Source organism: Struthio camelus, chromosome 13 (assembly GCF_040807025.1).
Source record: "Struthio camelus isolate bStrCam1 chromosome 13, bStrCam1.hap1, whole genome shotgun sequence".
NCBI classification, from domain to species: domain Eukaryota; kingdom Metazoa; phylum Chordata; class Aves; order Struthioniformes; family Struthionidae; genus Struthio; species Struthio camelus.
In genome coordinates, this window is record NC_090954.1 from 10,091,471 (window position 1) to 10,101,581 (window position 10,111).

General features: G+C 47.5%; 1 protein-coding gene across 1 annotated transcript; it reads left to right on the forward strand.

The window, feature by feature from the left end:
- The first annotated feature begins 498 nt into the window (after positions 1 to 498).
- On the forward strand, positions 499 to 8,632 carry KIAA1191 (KIAA1191 ortholog). The gene is made up of 7 exons (XM_068960095.1): positions 499 to 560; positions 634 to 824; positions 1,879 to 2,005; positions 3,485 to 3,609; positions 5,767 to 5,873; positions 6,161 to 6,300; positions 6,786 to 8,632. The coding sequence occupies exons 1-7, from the start codon at positions 533 to 535 to the stop codon at positions 6,992 to 6,994; spliced, it is 927 nt and encodes a 308-aa protein (XP_068816196.1). The 5' UTR covers positions 499 to 532; the 3' UTR covers positions 6,995 to 8,632.
- Positions 8,633 to 10,111: the final 1,479 nt, after the last annotated feature.

Genomic DNA, 10,111 nt, shown 5'->3' on the forward strand with positions numbered 1-10,111 from the left:
CCCCAGCCTGCCCTGATCCCCCTAAAACCTCCCTGTCCCCCAAACCTGCCCCACTCCCTCCCCAATCTGTCCTATCCCCCCTAAACCTCCCTGTCCCCCACCTGCCCCATCCCCTCCCCAACTTGCCCTATCCCCCCCAAAACATCAATCTCCCCAAACTTTCCCCAAGTCCCACCAAATGTCCCTGTCCCCCCAACCGGCCCCCCGCCCTCCCCAGCCTGCCCTGCCCCCCCAGCGCCCAGCCCCCAGCATGCCCCGCGCGCCAAGTCTCGCGAGACTTCGGCCGCCATCACAGCCCGCCCCCGGGGGCGGCGCCCCCGGTGCTTCGCCTGCGGCCGGCGGCAGCGGCGCCCCGCGCCCTCCGCCATGGCGCCGCCGCTGCTACTGCCGCGCCCGGCCCCGCCCGCCGCCCGCCGCCGCGCGCTGCCGACCCAGCGGCGCCCCGCCTGCTAGCGCCGAGCCCCGCCGGCGGCGCCTCACACCCCCTGCCCGGCGGCGGCGGCGGCGGCCCGAGCCGCGGCGGTGCGCCGCCATGAGCGCGCGGCAGCCGGACGCCCCCGGTAAGGCCTCCCCCGACCCCCGGTCCCCGCGGCGGCGCGGCCCGGCGCTGAGCGCTGCCCCCTCTGTTCGCAGCGCTGGAGCAGGGCGGCGGCGCCCTCCCGGGCAAGATGTCGCTGCCCCTCGGCGTGCCGCGGCGGGCCTTCAGCTACGACGACGCCCTGGAGGACACGGCGCCCATGACGCCGCCGCCCGCCGACCTGGGCGCCAACGTCCTCTGGAAGCAGCCGGTGATCCCCGAGCGCAAGTACCAGGAGCTCGCCAAGGTGCGCGGCTGGCGGCACCGGCCGCGTCCACCCCCGCCCGGCCCGGCTGGGAGGGGCGCGGCGCTCTGCAGGAGCCCCTAGACCCCCGCCCTGTCCCAAAACATCCCTGCCAAACCCTGTGCTCCCGGCCCGGGGGCGCAGGCCGAGGTGTGCCGGGGGCCTCTGCCCCCCTCCCGGGGTCTTGGGGGAAAAGCTGCAAGTGACAGGCATGTGTGATTAAACCATTTCAAGCAGCTGAGGGCATGCTTTGAGTGCAAGCCTGGCTCTTTTTTTTTAAGGTTAGAGGCTGTTTTCTAAGTTTAAAGGGAAGTGGGATCTTGAATAGAAGTTAAATAACTGTGTGTCCCTTGAAGTTTGAACTTTTCTTTTCAGCTCATTCTGTTGCCGTGATATTTCTCTAGTGAAAGAACACCTGAAACGGGGCTTTGGCACGCAAAGCGAACTCTCCAGTCTGGGAACAGTAATTCCTGTGTTATGAGGAGGAAGTCTGCGATTCACTTGAGAGATCTCATTTTCTGGCGTTCACTGCTTTGTCCTTTGTTACAAGGATCTCATGATCAATGGCAGAGCCAAGTGCGTTAGATACGCTTCCAGTAACAAGCTGGAAGTATAAGGAATGAAAGAAAATAAAAACTAAGCACCAGCCTCTATGCTATGTAGCTCTGTCATTTTGTAGATATATTGTGGTTCTGAGCTGTCTGTGGAAGGCTGTTCTTGTCCAGTTGACCTTGAAGTCCAGTTTTTGTTATGCGAATGGAAACAGACGTGTTCTAGTTCCTTTCCTGTTGACGTTTTCGTATTTAACCTGTTGGCTCTGAGCCCAGTGTACTAGTCTAATTTCAAATGTTAGAAGAAAGATGCTTGTTCATTGCTAAGATTTAGAAGGTTCCATCTCTAAATGTGCTTGCGCCATAGCTAGAACGGCACAAGAATTTTTCCTTGGGATAAAGGCTAGCTGATACTGCAAATTGGTCTTGAATCTCTCTGAGTAGTGAGAGGTGTGGCCTTTGAGGTACCTTCTCATCTTAAACTGTACCCTGCTTCCTCTGCACAGATTGAGGAGGGGGATGCTCACATGAACGCACCTGTCATAACGCCTTCATCTTCCACTGAAAGTGTGAACAAGGTTCCTGTGGTGAAGGCCAAGGCCACTCATATCATCATGAACTCTCTCTTCACAAGTAAGAACTCTTGTCTTTATGTAATGTGATGCCCAACAGGTCACGGGCATAGGAGTGTACTCTAGCTTGGTAATGCCTCAGGGGGACTACCAGAGTTCCTGGGCAGTTTGATACTGTATAAGTTTTTGGAGGGCACTTCTTGAAGGAAGTGAGGAAGTAGGTAAAAGGCCTCACTTACTGCCTCTGCATTTTCAGGTGTTGGAGTTGGGGGGTGAGGGAGGAGTGCAGTGACTGTTATCTGCTGATAGGGTCTTGCAGTCCAGACCACCTTTTTGCTTGAAATACAAGGGCTGGTGCTGCTGCTATCATGTGTTTGCTTATTAACTTTCTGTTCCTGACTGATAAGCGAAGCTCTAAATCATGCCAGCTCTCCACATCACTTTGGTTTATTTAGCTAATAGAGCGCTTGCTGGCATTTATGTTAGTTAATAGTAGCAACTGTCTTAGTAACAGCAACACTTGCTTTTAAAACAGCTCTCATGAATAATGAGGCTTTAAAATTAACTTGGGTCAGTTATGTGGGCAGAGAGCATTTGCCCATTTGCAGCAGGAGGAGCTATTCATGTGTTACTGCCCCTACTGCTGCTTCTTTTAACAGCTGGGATCCAAAGTTTCGTTTTTCTTTTTCTCCAGGCAGAGCTTCCAATGACTGAGGTTTGTTTTGGACATTGTTCCAGCATTTTGGAACGTCTTTGAACTTGCAGTTGTCTGTCTTGGCTCAAAGATAACCAACATACCTGAATAATATCTAGAAATACAGACCTTGTGCTGGAAAGCAGCTTCTGTTCCAGTCTAATGGTAGTATTGTAATCTAGTTAAAAACATGATGATCTAGAAGTTTCTTGTGCAGTAGTAATTCAGGAGTCCCAACCTACACATCCCAGGAAAAACTTCAGGCAATTTTGAAGTAAACAGGCAAAGGTTATGTGTAAGCTCTCTAGATTTCTGATGTTTGCAGGGATGGTGCATTGTATATAGCTTCAACTTCAACTTGAGAAGTGCTATCCTTATCTATTACAAAGGAGACATTAAGCGTTTTCAGTAACTTTTTTTTTGGTGCTCTAAGTCCTGTTAAACTTGTTCTTGGTTCCACTAGAGAGTAAACATCCTATGCTGACAGAAGGTCACTTAAAATCTACAGTTTATTGGGGTCTCTGAGATTTAAGGAAGCTTTAGTCAGGAGTGATGCAGCTTCCTGGATCAGATGGATTTAATTACAGGTGTTGTGTTTGTGATACCCCCTGTGATTTGGGAACAGTCGTTGCTCATCTGACTCAGTTAAGCGTATGACTTGGGATACTTTTCAAGACGCAATAAGTCTAGTTTCATCTTGCTGCCTCTGTCAGCTCATCACAATGCATAGGTATGAGTGATGAGAACTGGCTGGGTCTTATGTTTAGTTGCTCAAGCTGCCTTTGTGTTTGCCAGAACTGCATGTGGTGGTGTTTCTGTGTGAATATGTGCTCTTGTCCATTCTAGAGCAGACTCAAGAGAGCATTCAGCGCTTTGAGCAGCAGGCAGGGCTGAGAGATGCTGGCTACACTCCCCACAAAGGCCTCATGACAGAGGAGACAAAGTATCATCGAGTGGCTGAGGCAGTCCATGTAAGGCATACCATTTGTATTTTGCATTTTATTTTGTTTTGTTTTACAGGCTGTATACTGGTTTAATGCCTCTCTGGTGACATAACTTTTGGAACTTGTTGCCAGGGCTGTCCTTGACTTGATGACTCTGATGGCTTTTAGCTTTTTGTAAAAGCATTGCCCACTTGTATTAAAGTTAGCCTTTACAGTTTTGAAACAAATGACTTTCTCTGAAAACTGCCATGTCCCACAGTCACCTCAAGACAGTTATAATCTTCTGCCCAAGTGGGGACTCTCCCATGTATCCCCATACGGAATCTAGTTTCTTGCTGTACTGTTGAATGGTGCTCAGCAGTTGTCTTTCGCAACTGTTTATCCCAGCACTACCTCTAAAGCGTTAACTTACAGAACGTACTAGATTTCTGGAGTCTGGTGGCAAATCTCTCTCAAGTTTCTCTCTGGGGTTACTTGTCTCCATTGTGATTCTTCTCTTAAGCCTTGGAAGAGGCTTGCTAGCTCAAAACCTTTGTTTCAAAAAAGCATAATTTGAAGTTGTTCAGAGCAGTTTCTCTTTTCTTTCATGTGATAACATAACTACTTTGAAAGGAAGGAGGTATTTGCTTAAGTGGATGAGGCATTCGCTAGCCTTCACTGTGCTGAAGAACACTAATATAGCGGGGTGGGGAAGGGAGAAGGCCTTTGACACTGATTTTAAAATCAATGTGTTTGAACTGTGAAAGGGCTTGCCAGTCCCATCCCTGAAGCAGGTAACTTCTAGAACTTTAAAGGTCCCATTGACTTTTTCCAGCTGAAGCTTATTTTGATAAATCTTGAACTGCCCTCATCTCTTTCCGTGCTACTTTCCCACAAGTTTTCAAGAAGCAAAGTACAGAAGGTTGTTCTTTATCGGATGTTTGTAGTGGTAGGTAAGAGTGATGGGTAGACTGAACTTAAAACTCTCTTCACGGTTGCCCAAGTCGTGCCAGCTCTCATTTGACTCTTGTAATGAAACCAGGTATTCCTGGTGCACTTGAGCAGTGGTGCTGAAGCTCTGGATCTGAGATCTTTGTGTTTTGATTTTTAGAGTGGACTGACTTTGCAGTACAAGTTAACCTCAAAATAAGTACAATTCTACTCTGGCTACCTTATGGCTAGAAACAAGCTAAATGATAGCACTTGTAAACCATGCATTTCCAATGTGGAAGTTGGAAGATGAAACTGGGCTTCTTTTTTAACTGCAAATAGTGACAAAGGTCTTAAATCAACGTGTTTCTGATGAACTCATGGTTGCCCACTCCAATTGTGCGATTAAAATTAATATATTAATAGTGAATCCTCTGAGTGTACTCCTGCAAGGTCAAAGTTACAATAACAGTGTTAGTGAATTGCATTAGTGTGGCTTGGATAGCCACAGGAAACAGTCCGAGAAAGTGCCTATGTAGTCATTGTTTGAATTGTAACTGCCCTTCAGGTGACTTCTTCAAAGTTCAGTTTGTGCTATTTGAGTGACTTATAATAGCCTGTTTTACGTACACCCAGTTCCTGATTTTTATGACGAGGCATAGCCTTGAAATGCAGTTAATTTGAAAGGGTTCTGGAGCAATCCTTTCATCTTGTCATCAGCGGGTTACTTCTCAGGGTCCAGTAGGTCTTACACTTGTTATGCAAGGTCTGATCTCATCTTCATTAGAACTTGTAATGAACTGAAGCTGAAGGCTCTGTTGCTCTGAACAGTGCTGCAGGCAAACAGTTGTTGTGGCATATAGACTTGTCACCAGTTGCTGGGGTCACGGTGCGTTCTGCTGCGTTGCAGGCAACCCGCCTGTGAATGCGGATATTGAAGCAGTGCATTGCTGGTGGGTAGCAGCTCTGAATTGCAGAGTGAACAGCGTTAGTTTACTGCTTCTAACTTGGAGATATGGTTTGAGAGCATAGTGGACTTCCAGAATGTTTACATCTGACCTGGAAAGAAGCTCAAGGGCTGTATGCAAGTGCTGTAACACTGGGTTTAAGCTTTAGAAATAAGACTTAAATAATTTTGAAATAAGACTTAAATCCTTTATCACCTGTGACAGAAATAATTGTCCAGGTTTGATAAAACAGCCTACTGGCTATTTGTTCTTTACATCTTGTATTAATGTTCTGTTGCCTCTGTGTTTCTCTTGCCCCTCCTCACAGAAGTTAAAAATGCAGAGTGGAGAGATGACAAAAGAAGATAAACAGACTTCCTCTGCTCAGTCCACTCCAAGCAGCACTCCCCACTCTTCTCCCAAGCACAAAACGAGGTACTCCTGTTCCTGGCAGACCACTGCCTTGTTTAGTTTCATACAGGCTTGCCCATGAGGGACTAAGGGGTGACTTTCAGAGCTTTCTATCAATCCATTCTCGGATAGAACTGATCATGATGAAAGCTTATGGAACTTGAGTATAGCTTCATCCTGAGTGGTAAAAAGCTTATTACAAGCTCTTTTCAACTGCTTCTGGTAACTACAGGGAAAGTTTCTGGCACAGTGGGACCACCTGAAGTATTTACTCTTTTCATGTTCCATGGATCTTAATGATTTTTCCCTAGGGGTTGGTTTAGTCAGGGAGCCTCTGTTTCTATCGCTGGCCCTGACTTTGTTGCCATAGAAGCTGGTGGGGACAGATTGCCATCTGAAAAATGGAGCTTTTTTGGACCCAAAGCTATCCAGAAATCCACCAATGATCCAGGTATGTCCTCTAAGATCTCTTAAACTGCAAGAGTTTGGGGAGAACTTTCAAGCAGCAAACTCAGTGGCTACTTCTGGAGCCTTACTTTCTGCTTCCCTTGTTCGTTTCTGGGAGCACCTTGTGAATGTGTACCATTCATACCATTTCGGTACCTAAATGTAAAGCTGCTTGGTAAAACCCTCGGTCAAGGGTTTGAAGGTGTCAGTCACTTGCATTGAGCTACAGTGAAGACCAGGATGTGAAGGTGACGGCTTGTTGCTCAGCTGCTTTCTCTGTCTAGTGGAATCCAAACTGGAAGTGTCAGCCCCTGATGTGGAATAGGCTTTAAACGACATAAGGTTGCTGGGACTTGCATAGGCTTTTCTGCAGTGCTGAGTGTCAATGGTACTGCGCCCAGCATTGGTAGCAGTGGAAAGGGGCTTGGCTAGTTTCCCTAGCTCTTACTTGCTGTGATTTTTTTTTTTTTAATTTTTTTCTTCCATCAGGAGCATTTACCATCCAGTCCTATAAGGGTGCCCAGAAGCCATCTCCAATGGAGCTGATGCGTGCCCAGGCTACTAGGATGCCAGACGATCCAGTGACCTTCAAGCCACCCAAAATGGACGTTCCAGTCACAGAAGGGAGGAAACGATCTCCACGTTCCCATAATATCAAACCTCAGGATCTGAATGTCCTCACTCCAACAGGGTTCTAAGGATGCTACTAGTGTCTTTAGTGGATTAAAGAGTGTGTCTTAGGCTAGCCTTCCCTCTCCCATTGTGCTGCAGTAAAATAGGAAAGTCTCTCTTCCAGCTCTTCATCTCAGTAAAGGAAATGGCTGTCACCGTTCTTCTAAAGTCAACCCTGAATCAGTCTTTGAGAAACACCTGTGCTAGTACCCATGTAAACCATCCTGTCTGCTAGGCTGCACTGGGAGACATGCTTCCCAGTACAGTACGCTGGAGTAAAACCTTGAACCATGTTATGTGGGAGGGGACTGCCTTGTGGTGTGCAAGTAGACTGGCTTGTCTACCTGTAGTCTAGTTATCTTGTCCTGCTCAGTGCTGAAGTATCCTCAGGAGGACCATAGTTCTGACTGGCACGCGTGCAACACCAGCAGAAAACGAAGCAAACACAAGCCAGGAATAAAATGGACCATTAACTGACTGAAAGAACTTACTCTGGGAACGTGGTAGGCCAACTTTAAATATGGAGTTCCCTTACTTTCCAGTGTCACCTTATGATAGTTCAACACTTAGTGCTTATTTATTTGTTCTTGGATTTTTTTTTTAAAGGAAAAGCAGAGCAGTGACCATTACTAGAAAGGCAAGGAGCAGAACCTAGTGGATTTGGTAGTAAAGAGGAAGAACAAGTGCTTCTCTTCTAACTCTTAAAGCTCCTCCAAAAAATGGTGGAAATGACCAGAGTTGGTATGGCTTGAACCAAGTAACTCTCCTTCTTCCTTTCTGGATTCCTACAAAACAACACTGTCCTGCTTCCCTGTATAGAGCAGACTTAACAGTAGTTTTGACGCTCTCAATGCTTCTTGATTGTTTCTTAGCATCTTGTAGGAATCGTGTGTAGAAGTGTATTAGACGCACCAGTGGCACTTCTCAAATAGGGCCTTTTGTTTCATCAGCATTAGATGCAGTTTGCCAGCCTGGGCAGGAGTGAGGGGCAGATTAAGGCTAAACATTCCTCCATGCTATATTGATAGAGCTATATATAATTTTTTTTGGCTTAGTCTTGCAAACAATTGCTGGAACAGCTACCACTTGCTATTCCTTTCCTGAAAATTGGGAAAGAAACTCTTATTATGTACCATCTAATCCCTTGAGCAGTGTAGGGAGGGATGGGTATGATCTCTGCCTGCCTGTGGCAAGCAGGTCTCCTCTGGTTTTTGATCCCATTATTGTGTTAGGCAGCGCTTTCAGCCAGCTGCAGGCTTCCTGTAGCAGTGAGGGGGCAGCCTTGCATCTGGCATTAGAAGCTTTTATGTTACAAGCACGTTCTACCGAGGTAGCTTAACTCGTGGTAACCACTGAACTCTGGGGTTACTGCCTGCTCGAAACAAGCATTCCTGCCTGGGGCAAGTGGTCAAGGTACTTGGCTAGCTGGTATCCCCCTCTGAAGAAGCATATTTTGGCACTGCTGTTGAAGCTTGAGATGAAGCAGTCACAACAGTGTATTGTGTGGAAAGCCTCCCACCCAACCAAGCAGTTGTCATTGTCGCCAATCACTCACACCTTTGCAAATGGAGAATCTCTGGTTTGACATTAATTTATTTGTGGTCTTTATTCATGTCTGTGTCCAATTTTGTTTGTTACAAGAAAATAAAATCCTTGGGAATGGAGAGCCTTGGTGTTTGTCAGCGCTGGTAAAGCACCTGTGCAGGAAACCTGGAGCTGTTTTAACTTCCACCATGCCTCTTGCTGCTGGCTAGTGAGTGTGGGGTTAAGGTTCAGCTTAACAATGCAGTGGTAGCACTCTTGCTGAGGTAAAATTTGCTGCATGAAATTCCCTTTTGACGGGGAGAATAGGTTTAAAGCCAGACTTGGTCTTGTCTTGTCTCAGGCCTTGTGATGATGAAACTAAATCTGAAATCTTTTTACTTTCTCACGCTGTTCAAATAGTCCCCGCTGTTCTTGAGATTGCTTCTCTCGCAGCTTGTGTCGTGCGTGTACCTGTACTGTGGAGGTGGGCACAGATGTGGGAAGCAGGCTGGTATTCATCTAGAGGTGCCCTGCTCTGTGTGGTGTAGCTGCCTCTCTGCTTTGCCTTCCTTGGAGATGTTGTGGCATTCATATCTGCCAAGGTACCCTTGTAGAGCTGATAAACGGGGGCCTGTGCACACGGGGGCTTGCCTGGAGTGGAGCTGACTGACATGAACACGTGTTCCCAAAATATCAACAGAGCTAAAAATGGTGAAATAGAGCCTGAAGCACACAGGTATTCTGGTGCTGTCTGTGCTGCTGCAGGTCTCTGCTACACGGGCTATTCCTGTAGCCCTTTGGAAGGGCTTCGGTTTAAGGGTGGCCTCTTGGTGTGATATGCTAACACACAGCTTTCTGTATTTTGCTCAGGCACCCTTCCTGGTGGATAGAAACTGGAATTAGGTAAATGATTAAAGGTTTAACTGAAAAATAGATTTAAATGAGCGCACCATGGAGGAAGAACAGCTTCCTGTAGAAAGGAGCACTTGGGGTGTATGTTGGCAGTAACGCTTCTGGCCTATTACTCCACACACACTCCCTCCCTTCTCCTGCTATGGCTTATCGCTGTGTTAGAAAGAGGGGAGATTCTCTAAAGAACAAGGCGCAAACCCTCTAGCCCTAGGTTATGTCCGGCTCTAACAGGCCCTTCCAGACTGCTCAGGCCTCACTGAAGCCAGACGCCCAGACAGGGTCTGGCTGCATACCAGGCACCAAGTCTTCAGTATGGAAAATGCTGAAATATGGACTACTGCATTCCTGGCTATGGCTGCAGTGCTGGATATCCCTGGACTCTGGTCTCCTCATAAGGCTGTTAACCCTAGCATCTGTGGAGTATGTACTGCAAAATGGCTGGGCTGGACCAAAGGTCACCTAGGCCAGGGGCAGATGAAGGAGTGGAGGGCAGGTACAAAGTAAGTCTTTCCTCTGCCTGCAGGGGCATGAATCTGTTACTGCTGAACTGTCCAAAGGGTCCTTCCATGGAAATGTTTAACTGCTGTCTGACCTCAGCTGTAACAATTGGCATCTGAGGTGGGTTGCAGTGGACTTGAATTTAGAGATTTGTGGTTCATTCTGCCTGCTGGATTAGATGTGGTGCCTGTTCTTTGAGCACAAGACCT